Consider the following 23,458-nt stretch of genomic DNA (forward strand, 5'->3'; position numbering starts at 1 on the left):
TCCCAGGCCCTAGAGCGCAGGCTCAGTCACTGTGGTGCACAGGCTTAGTTGCTCCGCGGCATGTGGGATCTTCCCGGACCAGGGCTCGAACCTGTGTCCCCTGCAATGGCAGGCAGATTCTTAACCACTGCACCACCAGGGAAGTCCAATACCCTCAGTTTTTGATCTAATAGCAAAATCCTAAAACTGTCTTGTTTCACTGAGAAGCTCAAAGCATTTACACACATACAACTTCTTTCAGAGAAAGTTAGACCTAGGTGTCTCCTAAGTTTAGCAAAATCAAGCCAATTTGTTAATTCATGTTTTTACAATGAAATTCCCCCACTTAATAACCAAAAACCGTTAAAACAATAGTGTTGTTTTAAAACAAGTGTTGGGCACTTTCAATATGCAGACATGGTGCTGGGCTCCCCGCTCCCCCCAAGACCGTACCATCTCAGGAGAGACACAAACAGATAATTATTATGAAGTAGTATGGAAAGGGGATGAGCCCACAAATCTATGCAAGACCAGAGAAGGCTTCCCAGAGGAAGTGACATTTATTTCCACTGTAAGTAGGAGTTAGTTAAACATAGAGGGACAGAAGAAAAGTATGTGCCCCAGATGGAGGTAACAACATATACAAGGACACTGGGAGCACTGTGGCTATTGACAGTCACACTATGGGGAGAAATGCATATATATAGATACGCTACAACATGGACATTAATGTTGATCATTGAGAATGCATATGAAGAGATGTAATCAGCTTTAATTCTCTACCATTCTGGTTTGAAATGTTTCTGTTCCATCCTTCAGCTTTCCGTAATTGGTCCTTTCAAAAGACAACAGTGATACCCCTGTTAAGTTGTTCATCACAAACAGCTACCTTTTCAAGAGAACTAAGGAGAGGTGACTGGTTTATCCTAGGTCTGAAACCTTTGTATTTTAGCTAGAAAAAACCCTCATGTAACTAAGTCTCCTAATCAGAATAAAGCAATATTTTGAGAATAAGAGTACGTAGGTTTTTGTTGAGATGAGATCAGTTACTCAGGAAGGGTTAACCTCTTTAGTTTTTGAACTAATTTACTCGAGTCCCACACAATCTATGGAGAAGCAAGATTTGCCTGCCAAGCAATGTTACTCTTTCAGCTGGGTAACTCTGGTTGTACTGGAGAGATGCTTCTGATGTTTGGAGAAAGGGATGCCCTTCCTCTGTTCATTCCAGAAATAGAACAGAGAACACCAGCTATATTCGAGGCACTGCCTAACACCTGTGGAATCTCTGACAATGAATAACTTTTCCATTGAGCTTAACTCAGGTAGAGAGAAAAAACAAAAAACTTGACATGGAGCCCACAATATTTATAATTATGGAATGCCTAAAATTAATTTTTTTTAAAGTCTGTTTGACTTTCTTGATATCCAAATACTTATTTAGTGGGTACATTAGCTCTTGTTTAAACTAAAATAAATAAACAGTCCTTGATATTCTTACTAGAGACTTTTTTTTGGCCACAGAGCATGTGGGATCTTACTTCCCCAACCAGGGGTCGACCAGGGATGGAACCCGTGCCGCCTGCAGTGGAAGCACAGAGTCTTAACCACTGGATCGCCAGGGAAGTCCTAGAGACATTTCTTCTAACTTGAGATTACCATTTCGTTGTCGGAGGGGATCCTTTTGAGCTTTTGCAATGTAAAGCCCTTTAGGAATAACTTGTGGGATCAAGAGGAGATATATTTGCCGTAGCAAGAAAACAAAAAAGTTATTTTCCCCACAGTCCACCTTAGAAATCAACAAGTATGGAGCTCAAGGTTATACCTGTGTTAACTGTGCAGATTTAAATGAAAAACTTGCCTATCTTTATCAGGAGTGTTTTAGCCTAAACGATTATAATTGTGTTTCCATAGATACTCTTAATGGCTAGTTAAGAAAATTCAATTTTCCCCCAAATCTGTTTGATTTACCTGACTTCCAAACACTTATTCAAAGTGTACATTAGCTCTTGCTGTTTAAAATAAATGGTTCTTAATGTTTTTATAGATACTTATAAACTGTGAATTGATATTTTCCTTGCTCATAACAACAGTTCTTTCATGCACATCATTTGAGAATAAGTCAAACTGCATTCACTGATGCTGTGATTGTTTCCAACTTTATGAATATATACCATATTTTTATAAGGCTACTTTCGCTAATCATCATAATAAATGAAGCATTAGTGGGTTTGGGGAGGGGGTGGTGGGGATGAAGGACCACTATACCTAACAATTCTCTTAACCATAACTATGTATGTGATAAAAGAAAATTAATTTAGATTTTTTGAAAAGAAAGTATTATTTCCTCGTGGCTTATCCACCTTAAGATGTTATATCATACAATATCAAAATATGATCTTATACAAGATCAGTATGTCCTTGGTGGGATCCAAATCCCAATGATGCTTATTAACTATGGGACCTGGAGTAAGTTAACCTTCCATAGACTCAGTGAGGGACAAAGCTGACTTTAGGGTTAAATGCTGTAATGGCTATGAAAAAAGCTTCTGGTATGGCAGCTGACTTGCAGGTGGTTCCACTACAGCAACGGAGAATGATGGCTGTCACATGAACATGTACAAATAAACAAGGTATTAAGCAATTAAAACTCACTTAAGGGCTTCCCTGGTGGCGCAGTGGTTGAGAGTCCGCCTGCCGATGCAGGGGACACGGGTTCGTGCCCCGGTGCGGGAGGATCCTGCATGCCACGGAGCGGTTGGGCCCCTGAGCCATGGCCGCTGAGCCTGAGCGTCCAGAGCCTGTGCTCCACAACGGGAGAGGCCACAACAGTGAGAGGCCCGCGTACCGCAAAAAAAAATAATAATAATAATAAAATAAAACTCATTTAATATAAAAATGGAGATATTCAAACAAACAATATTTTGGGACATTGGAACCTCTCCCAGATAAGTCTAGTATTAACAAGATTTCTGCTAGAGTTAGGGCGTGCTAATTTCACCATACCATTATAACATAATCTTACATTTATTTGTTAAAAAAGAATATGAAACTTTCACTTCCAGTGATAACAAAATTGATCATTTGGAACAACCCGCCAGCTGAAGACAATTAGAAAAACTACACAAAATAAAAAAACCATCTCCTTGGAGGCATAAGAGAGTGAAAAAATTCACACCATAGTGTAGAATTAATTACCATCCCAGGATTCAGAGGGTAATGAGGTTCAGAGGGGTCAAATTTTCTTAGGTAAAAATTAAAAATGGAGAAAAAAAGCTAAAAAGGTTGTTAAAGAGAAGTGTAACCTTGAAATTAAAATACAGAAGCAGTGGAATTGGCAAACTCAAAGAGTTTAAATAGTTGATTTATGTCAAAAAATTATATTTTTGCAAAATGAGACTTTAAGATTCTTTTTTTTTAAACTTGTACTGAAGTATAGTTGACTTACAATGTTGTGTTAGTTCCTTTCTTTTTTTTTTTGGCTGTGCCGTGTGGCATGCAAGATCTTAGTTCACCCACCAGGGATCGACCCTGTGCCCCCTGCATTAGGAGCACGGCGTCTTAACAACTGGACCTCCAGGGAAGTCCCTAGGGAGCTTTTTTTTTTTTTGGTGTGTTGGTTTCTGGTGTACAGCAAAATGATTCAGTTACATATATATATATGCACATATATATATTCTTTTTCAGATTCTTTCCCATCATAGGTTATTAGAAGATACTGAATATAGTTTCCTGTGCTATACAGTGCTATATAGTTTCCTGTGCTATATAGTTTCCTTGTTAAAATGAACCTAGTATAAGATTCTTATACAACATCTCTTTCAAAGTTTCAAAAGTCTAAAAGATAGGAGCAATCACCTTAGCAGGGCTATCCTCAACCAGTCCACATTTTGGTTCCACTTCTCTCTATCCTCCAGGTTCTTCATATTTGGCTTGTCGGCCTTGCTCAGAAACATGGTGGTTAATTTTATTTATTTATTTATTATTTTGGCCATGCCACGCTGCTTGTGGGATTTTAGTTCCCTGACCAGGGATCGAACCCTGGCCCTCGGTACTGAAGTGTTGAGTCCTAACTAATGGACCTCCAGGAAATTCCCGGGAACGTGGTGCTTTAAATGAGCACTTACCATCCAAGCCAAGGGCTCTAAGCCAAGATCAACTGTGTAGTCTTAGGCAAGTTACTTGGCCTAAGCCTCAGTGTCTTACTTTATACATTGGGGGAAGAATGTATGCTTCATAGGATTATTACAAGGATTACATGAGATAATGAGCATGTCAGTGCTTAATACAGTACCGGGCACTTAGTAAGTACTCAATATATAATAATTGTTATAACCCCTTCAGATATCAATGTTTACTACATACCAGTTCCACATCTATGACTAGTATCATTTAATTCAACCAACATTTGTTTGGTGGCTACCAAATGACAAGCACTACACAATGTTTGTGTCCCCCCAAAATTCATTTTTTGAAATCCTAAAGCCCAATATAATGATATTAGAAGATGGGGCCTTTGGGAGATGCTTGAGTCATGAGGGTAGAACCCTCATGAATGGGATTAGTGCCTTCTGAAAGAAGCTCCATAGAGCTCCCTAGCCTCTTCTACCATGTGAGGACACAGTGAGAAGGCACAAACCATGAACCAGGAAGTGGGCCTTCACCAGAATTCAACCATGCTGGTGCCTTCTCCAGAACTATGAGCAATAAATTTCTGTTGTTTATAAGCCACCCCGTCTGCAGTATTTTGTTATAGCAGTCCAAATGGACTAAGACAGACTTGAATAGACATTTCTCCAAAAAAGATATACAAGTGGTCAATAAGGACATGAAAAGATGCTTGATATCATTAATCACTAGAGAAATGCAAATCAAAACCATCCTGGAATACCACTTCACACCGAGTAGGAAGGCAATAATCAGAAAGTCAGATAATAAGTTGGGTTTTTTGTTTTGTTTTGTTTTTTTGCGGTACGCAGGCCTCTCACTGCTGTGGTCCCTCCCGTTGCAGACCACAGGCTCCGGACGCGCAGGATCAGCGGCCATGGCTCACGGGCCCAGCCGCTCCTTGGCATGTGGGATCTTCCCGGACCGGGGCACGAACCCGTGTCCCCTGCATCGGCAGGCGGACTCTCAACCACTGAGCCACCAGGGAAGCCCGATTTTTGTTTGTTTTGACATCTCATAGTGTACCAGAAATGTCCCTAGAAAATGGAAGTAGGTGAATAAAGAAGGTAATTTAATTTTATGTTGCCTAGTAGACAAATCTCCCTGCAATTCTGTGTTAATTCCTAAACACGTTACTTACTCCTGCAAGCATGGAGGAAACTAACACACACACACACACACACACACACACACACACACACACACACACGTTTTCTCTCTAAATCTAAACTGGATCAGCTCCCTCCAAAAGTCCATGGCTTGGGGCTTCCCTGGTGGTGCAACGGTTGAGAGTCCGCCTGCCGATGCAGGGGACACGGGTTCGTGTCCTGGTCTGGGGGGATCCCACATGCCGCAGAGTGGCTGGGCCCGTAAGCCATGGCCGCTGATCCTGCGCGTCCGGAGCCTGTGCTCCGCGACGGGAGAGGCCACAGCAGCGAGAGGCCCGCGTACCTCAAAAAAAAAAAAGAAAAAAGTCCATGGCTTGGATCAACTGTGGGCTTCCACTGTCTTGTCCTCCCACTTCCTCCTGTCTTGATCCTACTTTTGCCCTTTAACAGAAAACTCACCACAAAATGGTGTTCCATATGAAATATGATACGAAAATGAGCTATGTAGTGTAAATGTCTAGAATATGGCAGAAACACCAAAACCCTCTCATTATACAAGGACAAGAAAATAACTGTGGCATCGTCTCACCGGAAACCACAGCTATAATTCTGCATCACATGGGAACAGTGAAACCAATTCATTCATAATCCTAATGCTCTTGCAGGAAAAATGCATTTGCAGATACTGTGAAATGGTGTGTACTGGCTACTTCTGAGGACTTTAGTTACTTTCCTCTAAGTAACGTGAGTCAAGCAGCAAGAGGGAAATGGGTGAAAGTAATGAAATGAATAGGCAAATCTCTTCAAGGTAAAACAACAACCAACACCTTAAGCCCCTACTATGTAGCAGGGACTCTGCCAGACCCTTTGTAGACACCACTTCTGCTCCTCAGGCATCCCTGCTTCAGGGGTCTATCACAGTGTTACAAATAGATCCATTCTCACACTGATGACCACATGGGGGGAATATAGGATCTTAGTATAACTTAACCAGAGTAACAGTTGTCAATTTCACTCCTTCAAAGTCTTAAAAATTGGTGTGACTCCCTTACTTGTTTTTACTTTGGGGAGTAGGAGACATGATTTATATTTCTGTGAAATCTAATGAAAGCTAAAGACCATCTCTCCAGAAAAATGCATATAAAACAATATGTTACATATAATTTTGAGGGGATGGGATCACAAAACACTGAAGCCCATCCAGATTAAAAACCTCTGATGTAGAAGTTCTAACTTTATGACTTTTGAAACATCATATGAAAGACAAGTGTTGGGATCATTTAAACCAGGATCAAATTAGTCTTAGGAACTCTTGTCTAGCAACCCAAAAACATGTAGAAAATTTAGTGGGACTAAAGCACTAATATAATAATAATAACTTTAAAATTCTGGGTTTTTCCATGGTAGCTAAAAATACACCAAGTACCTAATCTGATCTGGCTAGTGTCCAGTCATTTAGCTACGCTAATGAGATATGCTTAAATGCTGGCTCAACCCCCATCTTTGAGAGGGCATGAAGATGTGTTTACCAGAAAGAAGGTAAAAGAAAACTTTAGTTTCTCTTTTTGAGAGAAGGAAATGGACCTGACTTTCCAAAAAATACCTGTACTACAAACTTCAGGTTTCCAAAAGTGGTAAAGATTTAGAAACCATTAGGCAATAATAAATCATTAACAAAATACTAAATATTTTGGTTATGCTAATACTTCTAGCTTGAAATACAGGACTAGTAGATTCCAGTGTCAAGAACATAATCTGAGGTGACTTCGCTGGTGGTCCAGTGGTAAAGAATCCTCCTTGCAATGCAGGGGACACAGGTTGGATCCCTGGTTAGGGAACTAAGATCCCACATGCCCTGGGGCAACTAAACCCGCGTGCCACAACTACTGAGCTCCTGTGCCTCAACTAGAGCTGGCCTGCCACAAACTACAGGGCCCACGCACTCTGGAGCCTGTGTGCCACAACTAGAGAGAGAAAACCCACACGCCACAACTAGAGAGAAGTCCACACACCACAACAAAGAGCCCACGCTGCAACAAAAGATCCTGCATGCCGCAACTAAGACCCAATGCAGCCAAAAAAAAGAGAACATAATTTGAAATGGGACCCAAAATAATTCATCCAGTCATGAAAAGTAATTTAGTAGGTTATGTTCATTTACCCAAAGGAATATTATACACATACTTTTTAAATCTTTACTAATTTTTACTTACAAGGGAAATGTTAATGATATACTGAGTTAAAAAAGAAGAAAAAAATTTACCTCATTCAACTTTAAAGATGTTATTTATTTTTTTCTGTGTGTGTGTATACATGGTTAGTTTTATTATAACAACGCAATTTGTATACTTTTTTTTTTTTGGCCACGTTGGGCCTTCGTTGCTGCGTGGGCTTTCTTTAGTTGCGGCGAGCAGGTGCTACTCTTTGTGCAGTGCATGGACTTCTTACTGTGGTGGCACGGGCTCTAGGTGCCCAGGCTTCAGTAGTTGTGGCATGCGGGCTCAGTAGTTGTGGTGCATGGGCTTAGTTGCTCCACGGCACGTGGGATCTTCCCAGACCAGGGATCGAACCTGTGTCCCCTTCATTGGCAGGCAGATTCTTAACCACTGCACCACCAAAGAAGCCCACAATTTGTATACTCTTAACATTTACAACTGAGCATCATCTTTCCAGTGAAACAAAAAGAAAATATTTAAAAACTACATTATTTTTTAAATGCAGGGACCTCCCTGGTGGTCCAGTGGTTAAGACTTCGCCTTCCAATGCAGGGAGGTGAGTGTTCGATCCCTGGTTGGGGAGCTAAGTTCCCATATGCCTCAGGGCCAAAAAACCAAAACATAAAACAGAAGCAATATTGTAAATTAATAAAGACTTTAAAAATGGTCCACATCAAAAAAATCTTTAAAAAAAATAAATGCAGAAAAAACACTGGAAGCAAATACGCCTATATACTCATCGTGGTGGCATCTAGGTAGTAGAATTAAAGTTTGTCTTTTTCTTGTTTCTAAGCTTTCCAAATGCAAATTACACTACTTTGATTTTATTACTTTTTAAAGTAATGCAAGCTCTTTATGTAGAAATTCAAAACATGTATAAGAATTTAAGCAAAATTTAAAGTCACTTATTTTCTAATACACCCATCCTCCATCCAAAAACTCCAGTCCTCAGAGGTAAACACTTCCAACAGTTTGGTTTGGTAGGTATGTATCCTTCTAGAATTGTTTTTCTAAATTCCATTTACAATTAGAAAAACGTCATTTTGAGCTTTCATGGTCCTTTTCCCTTTAGAACTTTGAGGTGTCCAAACTTTGCATCTTGGTATAACTCATAATCACAAATGGACATGGCAGTAATTTTAAACAACACAAGCAGCTGCTTTTTAAGCATATTTTTAAAGCACTGTGTACTTCCTATAAACTTTTTTCTCAAGTCCTCTACTTGAATTTCTTCTGCTACAGACATCCCATAATCCTAATATCTTTGGTACTTGAAAATGACATATATAGAATAAACCCCAAAATGTTTTGAGGTACTAGCTGCTGAGATGATATATTAAGTACACATGGGATATAATGGTTTACAGTGCACTTTTTTTTTTAAGAGACATTGGTATGTGAGATAGGCCGAATCTTACATTTTTGATGGGATTTCATTCATTCATTGAATCATTTGTTCAGCAAACATTTATTGAGCACCTATGATGTGCTAGCACCCTCTATAGCCTGAGCTTGGGCTTTAGAAGTAATTTACACATCTCACTTCTAATCACTGCTTTCTCACCATGTCCTTTTTTAAAAAACTGTAGCAGTGTTAACAGGACATAAATAAATCAGAAAAGAGCAAGATTTCTCTTGTTGCTTACTAGCAGACATGAAGAGCTGACGATAATTAGCCAAGACTTTCTGGATAATCATGACTTGAGCACTGAGTCTCATTATCAAGGTAATAACCTGAATTGCTTAGATTAGTTTGATTCATTTGCTAGCTGTGTCTTACTTTAATATGATAATAGTACAAAAATATATGATCCCACCTTCTCTCCTAGCTGGTTACTCTAGTGCCACATCCATAATAGTACCGCAGTGACTGGCTGCTTCATAAGGAGAATGACTTTTGCAGCTTTGAAACCATCAACTCTTGAAATATTACTCTGGAATAAAAATATCAAGAAGCTGACCAACAAAGACATGGGGAGATAAGCTCTGTAGCAAAATAAACATGTACCAAACTACAGTGCTCACTAGTAAGTGATAGTATAACTTGGATTATACTGATACTAGATGAAGGTATTAAGTCAGTTTCACACATTTTTCTTTCTGGATAACATGGCACAAAATGGCAAGGTAAGATTTGAACCATACTGACAAGATTCCAGAAATTAACACCCACCAGTCATAATCAATCAAGATCAGCATGGTTTTGTTTACATGCTTGGGGTTTATTTTTATTTATTTATTTATTTAATTGAAGTATATTTGATTTACAATGTTGTATTCATTTTTGGTGTGTAGCAAAATGGTTCAGTTATACATATATATACATATTCTAAACATGCAAAGATCCTAGACACCACAGACTTTTTTTCCTATGGTCAGCTCTGTGGTGAGGTATACTACTGAAGTCTCAGTAGTGATCCAAAGAGATTCCTTAAAGGCACATTTAGGGACATATAACATCTGCCCTCAATTGCAAGAGTTGGTAGCAAAAATTTGTTCCATATGCCATATATAACATATGCCAAAATGAAATCTGGCTGTTTGAAAACACTGAGAAAAGCAGTGGCCAGAAGAGGCCTGTCCCACACAACTCCCACTAAAATGGATAAAATTAAATTAAACAAGTATGTCAACCAATTCTGAAGGGACATCTCCGGAACTAGACTATTATCACACTATCCACAGGATAGTGAACAGTCAGTGGTTCAATTTGTATCATATAATACACTTAACTTTTAGCTTTTCAAGCACAAACTATATAGGTATTGCTATTTTTCCAGGTGTAATTTCTATTAGCTAAGAAGGTAGCATGGTAATAAATAGCACATTTTACAGTGTTATCTAATATACTGCTATTAATCTAACCAAGCATATAATAACCCTTTAATATTTGGATTAAAAAAATCAATATTAACTGGAGTAGGGAATTCCCTGGTGGTCCAGTGGTTAGCACATGGAGCTTTCACTGCCATGGCCCAAGTTCAATCCCTAGTCGGGGAACTAAGATCCCACAAGCTGCCTGGCATGGCAAAACAAAAACAAAAACAAACAAAAAAACCCAAGAAACAAAAAATATTAATTGGAGTAAATATTAAGAGACTATTTCACTTTGGCAACCAACTCACAAACTGCTTAGTCATTCAATTCATGTTAATTAAATGTGTGATACTATACCAATCATCAAGCTATAGATATATAATTCAAAACACTGCCCTCAGAAGCATATCTGCAAACAACTGTGTTTTGTTGTTGTTGTTGTTTTTTGCTGTACGCGGGCCTCTCACTGTTGTGGCCTCTCCTGTTGCGGAGCACAGGCTCCGGACACGCAGGTTTAGCGGCCATGGCTCACAGGCCCAGCCGCTCCGCGGCATGTGGGATCTTCCCAGACCGGGGCACGAACCCGTGTCCCCTGCATCGGCAGGCGGACTCTCAACCACTGCGCCACCAGGGAAGCCCTGTTGTTGTTTTTGAACATACTAAAAAGTGTGTGAAAGTGTAGCCTGGCCAAAGCACCTACCCTTTAAGTCCCTAAAAAGCACCCCCCCTTTTAACATCACTCACTATTCAATAAATAGAATAATGCATATGTCTCAGTATGCTAAATTACAAATGCAAAATGAGGAATACCTAGCCAGGAGCAAATTCCTAGATGACTATGAGTTATAAAGTTAATGGTTTTAATTAACTGTATTTCTGAATATGGAGAACACTAAGCTGAACTAAACTTGGCAAAAAATAGCACTTTATCTCTTGGCCAAAGAGATCACTGGGAAGACTATCTAATCACCTTGTTGTTCAATTAAAAGAAACAATTGGGAGACAAAAATATAATCTGTGATCAAAAAGAGTAGATCGAAATTGTTTTTACTTCTCCCAGACATTAGTAGTTAACATTCTGAGAAATGGCATATGCCTTTGGGGGCTAAGTATATTTTAGAAGAAAAAAATTCTAACAGTTCTGTTTTTAAAATGTACATTTGTTTCATATAATAAAATATTATTATAGGGCTTCCCTGGTGGCACAGTGGTTGGGAGTCCGGCTGCCGATGGAGGGGACATGGGTTCGAGCCCTGGTCCAGGGTGATCCCACATGCCACGGAGCAACTGGGCGCATGAGCCATGGCTGCTGAGCCTGCGTGCCACGGCTACTGGAGCCCACGTGCCTAGAGCCCGTGCTCCACAGAGGGGGAGGCCACTGCAATGGGAAGCCCACGCACTGCAGGGAAGAGTGGCCACCGCTTGCTGCAACTAGAGAAAGCCTGCACGCAGAAACGAAGACCCAACAAAGCCAAAATACATAAATTAAAAAATATATATATATTATTATAAATAAATAATAAAATAAATAGTCTAATAATAAAAATATTAACATTTTAAAACTGTAAATGTATTTTCTCTTTCTCTTTCTCACTCCAACTCTCAATAATAAGTAAAATAATTCTCATGTGAGGAACAAACAAATACATGAAATATATTTGCTTACCAATATTCTTACTTATCAAAGTAAATGGGCTTCAATCACTGATGTGTGTAAAATAAATATCAAAATTTTTAATATCAAATACCTAAAAATAAAACAAACTAAATAACTCTATATTGAAAGCTACAAAATGTTATTGAAAGAAAGTAAGTCATAAATAAAGATATACTATGGTCATGAACTGGAAGATTCAATATTGTAAAAATGTCAATCTCTTCAAATTGATGAGAGGGGGTATACCTCAGTGGTAGAGCATTTGACTGCAAACTGATGCACAGATTCAACACAAACAATAAAAATTCCAACAGCGTTTTTGGTGGAAATTTACAAGCTGATTCAAAAATTTTGATGAAGGGATTTCCCTGGTGGTCCTGTGGCTAAGACTCCAAACTCCCAATGCAGGGAGCCTGGGTTTGATCCCTGGTCAGGGAGCTGGATCCCACATGCCACAACTAAGAGTTTGCATGCTGCAACTAAAAAGACTCCACATGCAGCAACGAAGATCCCCCACACACACGGCAACTAAGATCCAGTGCAGCCAAATAAATAAACAAATACATATATTTAAAAAAAATTTTGATGAAAATGCAAAGAACCAAAAAAATAGCCCAAATAAATATTGAAAAGAAAACTGAAGGACTTACACTACCAGTTAGCAAGACTAGTTGTAAAGCCTAGTAATGAGAGTTCAGACAGAAAAATAGACAAAAGGCCAATGAAACAGTCTAGAAACAGACTGAGAACTAATCAGTCACTTGATTTGTGACAAAGTTGATGTTGTAGTAGTGGGGAAAGGACAGTCATTTCAGTAATGGTGCTGGTTAAGTAGATATCCATGAGAAAAAGAATGAGTCTTGACTCCTATCTCATGTGATACACAAAAGTCAATTCCAGCTTGTACATCTAAAAGTGAAAGGTTTAAAAAAGTAACTTTTTAAGAAGAAAACAAAAGAGAACATCTTCATGACCTTGGAATTTGAAAAAAACAGACAAAATTTTCTTTTTTTAAAAAAGATTTATTTATTCATTTTATATTTTATTTTTGCTGCTTTGGGTCTTTGTTGCTGTGCGTGGGCTTTCTCTAGTTGTAGCGAGCAGGGGCCTACTCTTCATTCTGGTGCTCCAGCCTCTCACTGCGGTGGCTTCTCTTGTTGCGGAGCACAGGCTCTAGGTGCACGGGCTTCAGTAGTTGTGGCACGCAAGCTCAGTATTTGTGGCGCACAGGCTTAGTTGCTCTGTGGCATGTGGGATCTTCCCGGACCAGGGCTTGAATCCGTGTCCCCTGCATTGGCACGTGGATTCTTAACTACTGTGCCACCAGGGAAGTCCAACAAAATTTTCTTAAACAGGAAATAAAAAGTTATCATAAAGGAGAGGATTGGTAAACTGGATTACATTAAAGTTAAGAAATTCTGTTCATTAAAAAGCACAATTGGGACTTCCTTGGTGGCACAGTGGTTAAGAATCTGCCTGCCAATGCAGGGGACACGGGTTCGAGCCCTACTCCAGGAAGATCCCACATGCCACAGAGCAACTAAGCCTGTGTGCCACAACTACTGAGCCTGCACTCTAGAGCCCACGAACCACAACTACTGAGCCCGCATGCTGCAACTACTAAAGCCTGCACACCTAGAGCCCGTGCTCCACAACAAGAGAAGCCCCCGCAGTGAGAAGCCCGCGCACCACAATGAAGAGTAGGCCCTGCTCACCGCAACAAGAGAGAAGCACACACGCCACAACAAAGACCCAATACAGCCAAAAAAATAAAGAAAATAAATATTTTTTAAAAAAAGACAGAGGGGCTTCCCTGGTGGCGCAGTGGTTGAGAGTCCGCCTGCCGATGCAGGGGACACGGGTTCGTGCCCCGGTCCGGGAAGATCCCGCATGCCGTGGAGCGGCTGGGCCTGTGAGCTATGGCCGCTGAGCCTGTGCGTCCAGAGCCTGTGCTCCGCAACGGGAGAGGCCACAACAGTGAGAGGCCCGCGTATCACAAAAAAAAAAAAAAAAAAAAAAAAAGACAGAAAGGGCTTCCCTGGTGGCGCAGTGGTTGAGAGTCCGCCTGCCAATGCAGAGGACACGGGTTCATGCCCCGGTCCGGGAAGATCCCACATGCCGCAGAGCAGCTGGGTCCGTGAGCCATGGCCGCTGAGCCTGTGCGTCCGGAGCCTGTGCTCCGCAATGGGAGAGGCCACAACAGTGAGAGGCCCGTGTACCGCAAAAAAAAAAAAAAAAAAAAAAAAACAGAAAATATTCAGTGTTGGCAAGAATGTGGAGCAAGTGGAACTTTCATACACTACTGATGAGAGTCTTAATTGGAACAACCACAGCAGTTTGGTAATATTTATGGAAGCTAAACATACACATATTCTATGACCCAGAAATTCCACTCCTAGGAATACACTCAACAGAATTCATGCATATAGTCACCAAAAGACTTTTATAAAAATGTCCAGGGGGCTTCCCTGGTGGTGCAGTGGTTAAGAATCCACGTGCCAATGCAGGGGACACGGGTTCAAGCCCTGGTCCGGGAAGATCCCACATGCCACGGAGCAACTAAGCCAGTACTCCACAACTACTGAGCTTGCTGTGCCACAACTACTGAAGCCCGTGTGCTAAGAGCCTGTGCTCCGCAACAAGAGAAGCCACTGCAATGAGAAGCCTGCACACCGCAAGAGTAGACCCCGCTTGCCTCAACTAAAGAAAGCCCACGCACAGCAACAAAGACCCAATGCAGCCATAAATAAATAAATAAATATAAAGTTCCGTTAAAAAAATATACTATAGAGACTTTTTTTTTTTTTTCTTTTTTTTTGCGGTATGTGGGCCTCTCACTGTTGTGGCCTCTCCTGTTGCGGAGCACAGGCTCCGGACGCGCAGGCTCAGCGGCCATGGCTCACGGGCCCAGCCGCTCCGCGGCATATGGGATCCTCCCAGACCGGGGCACGAACCCGTATCCCCTGCATCGGCAGGCGGACTCTTAACCACTGCGCCACCAGGGAGGCCCGAGACTTTTTTTTGTGTGTGTGGTACGCGGGCCTCTCACTGTTGTGGCCTCTCCCGTTGTGGAGCACAGGCTCCGGACGCGCAGGCTCAGCGGCCATGGCTCACGGGCCCAGCCGTTCTGAGACATGTGGGATCTTCCCGGACCGGGGCATGAACCCGTATCCCCTGCATCGGCAGGCGGACTCTCAACCACTGCGCCACCAGGGAAGCCCAGAGACTTTACATAGAAAAAAAAAAAAAAAAAAAAAGTCCAGGGAATTCCCTGGCGGTCCAGTGGTTAGGACTCTGTGCTTCCACTGCAGGGGGCAAGTTTGATCCCTGGTGGGGAAACTAAGATCCCACAAGCTGCGCGGCCAGCCCACCACCCCCCGCCTCAAAAAAATCCATAGTAGTACTGCTATGTTCATTCTACTGTTCTGTTCTGTACTGTAACATTTCACTTCCCATTAACAATAGAATGGATACAGGTATTGTGATATATACATACAATGGAATACTACACTGCAATAAGAATGAACAACTATAATTATAAGCAACATTATTGGCAAATCTCATAAACATAATATTAAGCAAAAGAAGGCAGAAACAAATGAGTGTACAACTGTTCCTTGCTCTCTCAGAATGAAATTCCTCAGAGAAGTGTTCCCTATGTTCTCCTCTGCGTCTCCACACATTGTTGGATGAGTAAGTCTCTCTACTGTCAGAGTTCAGTATAAGGACAACACAATACATTCTTCAGAATCAGCTTTGTCAGGGGTAAGGGCGATCTTTTGGGGGAGGGGGAAAGCAAGAGAATATGAATATCATCAACTATAGGGGACCTTTGAAATAGAAAATAAACAAATAAACTAATTAAAATTGTATTTCAAATGAACAACATAACTACATTGAAGCATGAGGGTGGTGTGTGTGTGTGTGTGTGAGAGAGAGAGAGAACTAATTCAACATATGCATATTCTAACTTTTGAACACACCACTGACATTTCAGCAACAATGATAATACCTATTAACAAGATCTTGGTTTCTAAGTATCATTCTCCACCAAAAAGAACCATGTTTCCTTGGATAAACAGCTGGTCATCTCGTCTGGGGCAGGATGGAAAATAGAAAACCTTAGTACACTTGTCCCAGAAAATAAAGAATTATTCAAACAATGGTTGAAGGTGCTCCCTGGCCAAATTTGGGGAAATGTGAGCATCAAAATAAGTAATGATAAAAAAGGAGTATAACTTACTGAATATAACAAAAATCTACAGGTTCACACTGAAACAAATAAGAAGAAAAAGCTCTTCTTTGGAGTTTAAAACTAATTAACAGATTTAGAAGAAACAATGGAAACAGAACCACTATTTGGCAACTATCAGGCAAAAATCACTGATGAACATTAAAATTGGGTGTGAAAGTTTGAGGGATAGCACTATATTTACATGTCTTGATCTCTCTGTAAGATATTTATTAAATACAAAGTGAAAAATACTGATTTTACAGTGGAGAAATCTGGAAGACACTATCTTTAACCAAGTGATCAAAATTAAGATCATGAATAGTCGGACAAATTGACATTATGTCCCTCCTGTAAGAAGGTATTCATGCAAAAATGTATAATCCAAATCTAGTCATGAGGAAGCATTAGACAAACCCAAAGTGAGGGACAAAATAAGTAATCTGCACTTTGCAAAAGAAGCAATGTCATTAAAAACAAATATTGAGGAACTATTCTAAACCAAAAAAACAAAAGTACATGTTATATGATTCCATTTATATCAAACTCTAGAAAATGCAAACTAATGTAATGATTAAAGATACAGCTTTATTCTTTCAAAAGAAAAGAAGTTTAATTCCTCTGGTTTCTCAGGCTGCAAGACAGTTAGTGACTTTGTGCTCCTAATTTTTAAATCTGTAACTCCCAAAAAAAGACACACAACTAGCCAAAATGAGGCACAGTGGAAATCTTTCCAAAACCACATTTCATACAATTTCCCTATTCTCCATCAAAACTTATAATGGAAAATGTTTATGTTCTAGTTTTCTGAGACAAATTCTAAAAATAAGCTAATGCATCACTCAGTGCACACACACAAAGAAAGTACATATTATATGATTCCATTTATATCAAACTCTAGAAAATGCAAACTAATGTATAGTGACAGAAAGAGTGTCTTCCTGAGGAGAAAGGGTGCAGGTAAGAGAGTAGGGACTATGAAGGGGTACAAAGAAATTTTGGGGAGTAATGAATTTTGACCGTGGTAATGTTCACACAGTGTATACATATGTCAGACTTACCAAACTGTACTCTTTAAATATGTGCAGTTTATTATATGTCAATTATACCTCAGTAAAGTTGTTTTAAAATTTGAGGAACTATTCCAAATTAAAGGAGGTCAAAAGGATATTTTCTTATAGGCAAAATACGAATAAAGTCTGTGGGCTAGATAATAATAATGGTTCAATGTTAATTTGCTAATTTTGATAATAATAGGAGAGAATATCCTTGTTTTTAGGAAATATACTCTCTAGTATGCAAGGATAAAAGGATATCATGTCGGGGCTTCCCTGGTGGCACAGTGGTTGAGAGTCCGCCTGCCAATGCAGGGGACACGGGTTCGTGCCCCGGTCCGGGAGGATCCCACATGCCGCAGAGCGGCTAGGCCCGTGAGCCATGGCCGCTGAGCCTGTGCGTCCGGAGCCTGCGCTCCTCAAGGGGAGAGGCCACAACAGTGAGAGGCCCGCATAATGCAAAAAAAAAAAAAAAAAAAAGAAAGGATATCATGCCTATGAAAAACTTACTCTCAGTTGATTCAGAAAAAAATATACACATGGGGAGGAGCTAAAAAGAGAGATAAAGTAATAAAGTAATATGATAAAATGTTATCATTTGGCTGAAAGATAAACCAAATTCTCGATACTACTCTTGCAATATTTCTATAAAACTGAATTATGTCAAAATAAAAGAGTTTTTTGTTTTGTTTTTAATAAAGAATGTGGTGCTTAGGAGATTGTGAGCAATAGCCAAGGTATTCATTCATTCATTAACGAATACTGGTTTTTCTCACACGGATGGACCTTGACAACAGTGGCCACACTTGCTTGCCAGAGCAAGTTTACAGAAATAAACCATATGCCAACATCTGAATTTCTAAACCTGATTATTTGAGTTACAAATATATTCTTTTCATTTAACTAACAAGTGTTTATTTAGCACTTATCACTGTAGCAAGGCTAGATAGGCACTAGAAAAACAAAGTCCCCTGGAATGAAACCCGGGGAACATGCACAGATACGGGTGTGACACAGGGAGGGGTGAGTGAATGGGTGGAGTCTTGTCAGATAGGGAAAGGAAGATTATGTACCATGAGCAAGGACACTGAGGCAGGATCATGCACAGTGAGCTTGGGGAAATATAAGTAGCTGGATACAGCTGAAACTTCAAGTATAATGTGAGAAGTGACAGCAAACAAGAGAGAGGAGATCAGTCATGCCAAGATCTTGAATATTGGCACCTTCCCAGTGGTCCAGTGATAAAGAGTCTGCCTTCCAATGCAGGGGACCCATGTTTGGTCCCTGGTCGGGGAACTAGGATCCCACATGCTGCGGGGCAACTAGGCCCACATGCCACAACTACTGAGCCTGCGTGCCTAAACTAGAGAGCCCACGTGCTGCAAACTACAGAGCCCACGACTTCTGGAGCCCACACGCCACAGCTAGAGAGAGAAAACCTGCATGCCACAACTAGAGAGAAGCCCACGCGCTGCAAGACCCAACACAGCCAAAAAATAATAAATAAATAAATATTTTTTAAAAAAATCTTGGTATTCCATGCTAAGAAAGCTAGGCTTCATCTATAACTGGAAGGCACTGAAAACTTTGCTCTATTTTCTTTTGTTTTGAGTGAGAGAAATTACATATACAGAAGAGCACTAAATGTATTAAACTAGGAGAAACAGGGTTATAGAAAGAAAACTTGAACTGTACCTAAGGAGAATTGTTGTTCAACATTCTGACTTCCCAGCTAGCTGGTACCCTCAACCCAGAGTAGAAGTGCAATAAATACTTGCTGATAATAAAGACGACACTGAAATTGTCCCAGTATGAGATAAAGGCTCAATTACAGCTGGAGCCAAGAAAATGGAGAGATAGAAGTGCTCTGATGTTGTAGAACAAGAGATACTACAAGAGTGAGAGAAAGGCATTAAACATGACTGAATTTTCCATTTTTGGTGGCCGTGTAGACAGTAAGCCGTTAACCAAAAATGTAATGCAAGAGGAGGAGCCAGTTTAGAAAAGAAGAGAACAGGGCTTCCCTGGTGGCGCAGTGGTCGAGAGTCCGCCTGCCGATGCAGAGGACACGGGATCGTGTTCGGTCCGGGAAAATCCCACATGCCGGCGGAGCGGCTAGAGCCATGGCCGCTGAGCCTGCGCGTCCAGAGCCTGTTCTCCGTAACGGGAGAGGCCACAACAGTGAGAGGCCCGCGTAACGCAAAAAAAAAAAAAAAAAAAGAAGAGAACAAACTTGTTTATACCTATTAGAGATAGAGTACCTTTGGCAACAATGTCTATTGGCAATGGAGCTTACCAGGGAGATCACTCTGTTATAAAAATATTGCTACTAAGTGTTTTAGATGTAAGTATGTAGACTATTAAGTTACTGGCCACATTTTGATCTACTCCCACATGTGTGAAGTGACTTGAGTAAAGAAGATAGTTCACTGCAGTAAGATTTATAATAACATAATATTTTAGAAATACCTTAAATGTCATCAATACATGATTGGCCAAATGTCTGATCTCTTATTTGCAATGTGTCAGTCAAATAGGAAGTCAGCATTTTTGGACAGATAATTTAAGTCCAGAATGAAATAGAAAAAAGGTTGACTGAAATTAAGTTCATAATATTTTAAATTAATCTATTCTACTACACCCATATTCACAGTAGACTCAAAATAAATATAACTTCAAGTGAGTAATCTAAAAATCATAAAACACCATAGCTGACAGGTATTTTAATTAAAGCAAGTTTGAGTATTAACCAACCTCCATAAAATCCTTTAAACAAAGTGTAAGTCAACCAATATTTTTACTACCTTAGTTTCATAACTGTAATAATAAGTACAAATGTTTGTATGTCACTTTGGAGTTTAAAAACCATTTTCAACTTCTGATTACCATTGAATCTCAACAATCCTGTGAGCAGGTGAAAATCACAAGCCAAAAGTTGAGATGAAAGCTTTATCATTACTATACCTCCAAGGCAAAGTTTCAAGATTAAAGATAGAGACAGTTTTATTCTTTCAAAAGAAAAGAAGTTTAATTCCTCTGGTTTCTCAGGCTGCAAAACAGTTAGTGACTTTGTGCTCCTATTTTTTAAATCTGTAACTCCCCAAAAAAGACACACAACTAGCCAAAATGAGGCACAGTGGAAATCTTTCTAAAACCACATTTCATACAATTTCCCTATTCTCCATCAAAACTTATAATGGAAAATGTTTATGTTCTAGTTTTCTGAGACAAATTCTAAAAATAAGCTAATGCATCACTCAGTGCACAAGACATACTTCAGGTAGGTCCACAAATTCCTATAGGCAACTTAAAGCAACATTTTACCAAAGCAAAAGGATGTAATACAGAAGCAAATTGTCTCCACACAAATCACACTACTAAGTCTCATAGGTGTCCCCAGCCCCTTGGGTATTTACTTACCTCCAAAGGCACAATGATGGATGGCTTCTTTTTCAGTTCCTCACATTTCCTCTTCTTACAGATCTGATGGCTGTTCTTTCTATTCTTGCAGTAGGTACATTCACCACAATTGGTCTTCTGCTGGCAGGGCTCACAGACCCCACATCGCTTTCGTTTCTTCTTTTCCAAAGTAGGTAGCAAAGTTGTGTAGGAAGGAGAAGAGGAGGTACTGACAAGTGACACTGGCCTAGACACCACTGTGGTGTTGATGTCAACCATGCTGGTGGCACTGATCTGGGAGCTCCCTCCTTCCAATTTGCTGGGACTGGCCTGGGAGAGGTGGACAATGCCCTGTGAAGCATGGTGGAGTCCTCTCTCAGGGGCTATTGTGAACCCCTGAGTGTTAGCTGGCAGAAAGCTTATATGAACCTTCTTCTTATTTTCTATATTGTTTATAGCCATTGCGGGAGGTACCGAACTTATCTCTGAGTTTGATGATGGTTGAGGAGTGTGACCTAAGCCCGAAGGCAAAATCTGCATAGTGCCCTGGACCTCAAGCCCAGATGAAACAGTGCTCTGGGGCTCAGGCCATTCTGGAAGAGCATTACAGGTAGCAATTGGGTTAAGAGGAGCAGGAAGAAAGATATCGGGGTCTGAGGCAGTACCACCAACCATACCGAGGACTTGTTGATTTAAGAGAGCACCAAAGACCTCTCCTTGGACTGGAATAGCACCAGGAATCTCTGGTGGGTCTGGGGTCTCACCCAGAGGCTCTCCATGAACTGGGTTAGCACCAGGAACTTCCCATTGATGTGGGACAGCACTAAAGGCCTGTCCTAGGACAGGGGTGGTATCAGCAACTTCCTGTTCATCTGGGGTAGATTTGAGTACCTCTTGATGATCTGGTTTAGCACCAAGGGTTTCTTGTTCTGAACCTGCCAAGAGGAGTTTTATTAATGAGGTAGGATATATTGACCCACCAATAGACAAACAGTTTCTAAGGTCCAATTCAGGTACAACCTTATTAAAGCTGGAGGTGGGGCAGCAATCATGTTCACTTTTGATGGGATCCAGGTAAGAATCAGATAGCTTAAGAGATTCTACTCGTGAACCCAAATCTTCTAACTGAATGCTGGGGTTTCCTTCAGAGGTAACCCTGAGGGCTGCTTTTTGGAGCAAAGGAACACAGAGAGTGTCCTGAGCAAACATTCTAGGGGAATCACTAATATCATTCAATGTCTCTCTAGAGAATAGTCCTTCACCACCACGTGTCCCTTCCAATGACCCAGAAGGAACCTCTGCTGCAGGGCCACTATGAGTAGAGCGATTTATTTTGGAATCCTCCACACTTTGGGACCAAGACTGGGTTGTCTCTTGGCTCTCATCTTTTATTAAAGATGCATTTTGTATGCCAATTAGATTCTCTATATCAGGAGGGATTGAGGGGTCTTGCACTGGGACTGAATCACTTTCTGAGTGCTTTACTCCCATGTCAGTAAGTACCTTATAATCACACTCATGTTGCTTTCCTAGATTCTTAGGAGGTGGAACTTTCTTGGGTTTGGCTATGACCGCTGGGGGTTGGGACAGTCGTCTGCTAAGAGAGGTGCTTCGGAGAGCCATTGTAAACCCATTGCAAGTTAAGGACTCTGGGTTCTGAAAAAGAACTTCAGTCCTATCTAAATTCATTCGTGCTGCTCCAGCTCTTGTCAGAAGGCTTCTGACTGGCATAGGCAGTTTGGGTTCTGTTTTTTTCTTAACACCTCTTTCTTGAATTAATTGCTTTAATTTTCCAGGGCTCACAGTCCTGACTGTCGCCACATTTTTGTTGGCTGGCTTAGATCCCTCCTTCAGTTGGCTGTTTTTCTTTTTGTTTAGATCTTCCCTCCTGACTAATTTGGAAGGCCTTGCATGGCGAGATCGAGACATAGCTATGGAGCAGGAAAAACTGAAAGGGCATGAGGAAAAGAGTCATTGGTCCTTTGGAAAGTCTCACTTCTGAGGAGAATCCAGATGCACCATGGTTGTGCTCAGTCGCAGGAGGTTTTGGTCTGAAATAACAATGACAAAACATTGGGAGTGAGTCTTTTTCCTATGCATTCCCTCATTTGAAATAGAATATTTACTAGCAATTATTAATTAAAATTAAGGAACTGAGAATATTGACTGCAAAAGGAAAATATAATAGACATAAAGTATAAAGTATCCTATGAATCCTGGATTCACAAATAAAGCTCCTTTAACTTTAATTTCTGTGACAACTGATTAAGGTGATGAAGTTCTTTGAATAAGCTAAGCATGGGAGGTTTTGTTTTTTGGGTTTTTTTTTGCCATATGCGGACCTCTCACTGTTGTGACCTCTCCCGTTGCGGAGCACAGGCTCCGGACACGCAGGCTCAGCGGCCTACGGCTCACAAGTCCAGCCGCTCCACGGCATGTAGGATCTTCCCGGACTGGGGCATGAACCCGCTTCCCCTGCATCGGCAGGCGGACTCCCAACCACTGTGCCACCAGGGAAGCCCAGCATGGGAGTTTCTTTACATTAGAAACCGCAACTATGGACTTCCCTGGTGACGCAGTGGTTAAGAATCCGCCTGCCAATGCAGGGGACACGGGTTCAAGCCCTGGTCCAGGAAGATCCCACATGCTGCAGAGCAACTGAGCCCACACACCACAACTATTGCAGCCCGCATGCCTAGAGCCCGTGATCCGCAACAAGAGAAGCCACCGCAATGAGAAGCCCGCGCACAGCAAGGAAGAGTAGCCCCTGCTCGCCATAACTATAGAAAGTCTGCGCGCAGCAGGGAAGACCCAATGCAACCAAAAAAAAA

The 23,458-nt window shown here is 40.9% G+C and overlaps 1 protein-coding gene across 2 annotated transcripts in view; it reads right to left on the reverse strand.

Moving 5' to 3' along the window:
• Window positions 1–23,458, reverse strand: part of TET1 (tet methylcytosine dioxygenase 1) — a 134,745-nt gene that overhangs the window by 104,211 nt on the left and 7,076 nt on the right. For both annotated transcript variants that reach the window (XM_060112906.1, XM_060112915.1), the window contains exon 2: window positions 20,649–22,678. In XM_060112906.1, coding sequence (XP_059968889.1) covers window positions 20,649–22,556 — 1,908 coding nt within the window. In that variant the 5' untranslated portion in view covers window positions 22,557–22,678. The remainder of the gene's footprint in view (window positions 1–20,648; window positions 22,679–23,458) is intronic.

The sequence above is a fragment of the Mesoplodon densirostris genome, chromosome 1, assembly GCF_025265405.1.
Source record: "Mesoplodon densirostris isolate mMesDen1 chromosome 1, mMesDen1 primary haplotype, whole genome shotgun sequence".
Classification (NCBI taxonomy): domain Eukaryota; kingdom Metazoa; phylum Chordata; class Mammalia; order Artiodactyla; family Ziphiidae; genus Mesoplodon; species Mesoplodon densirostris.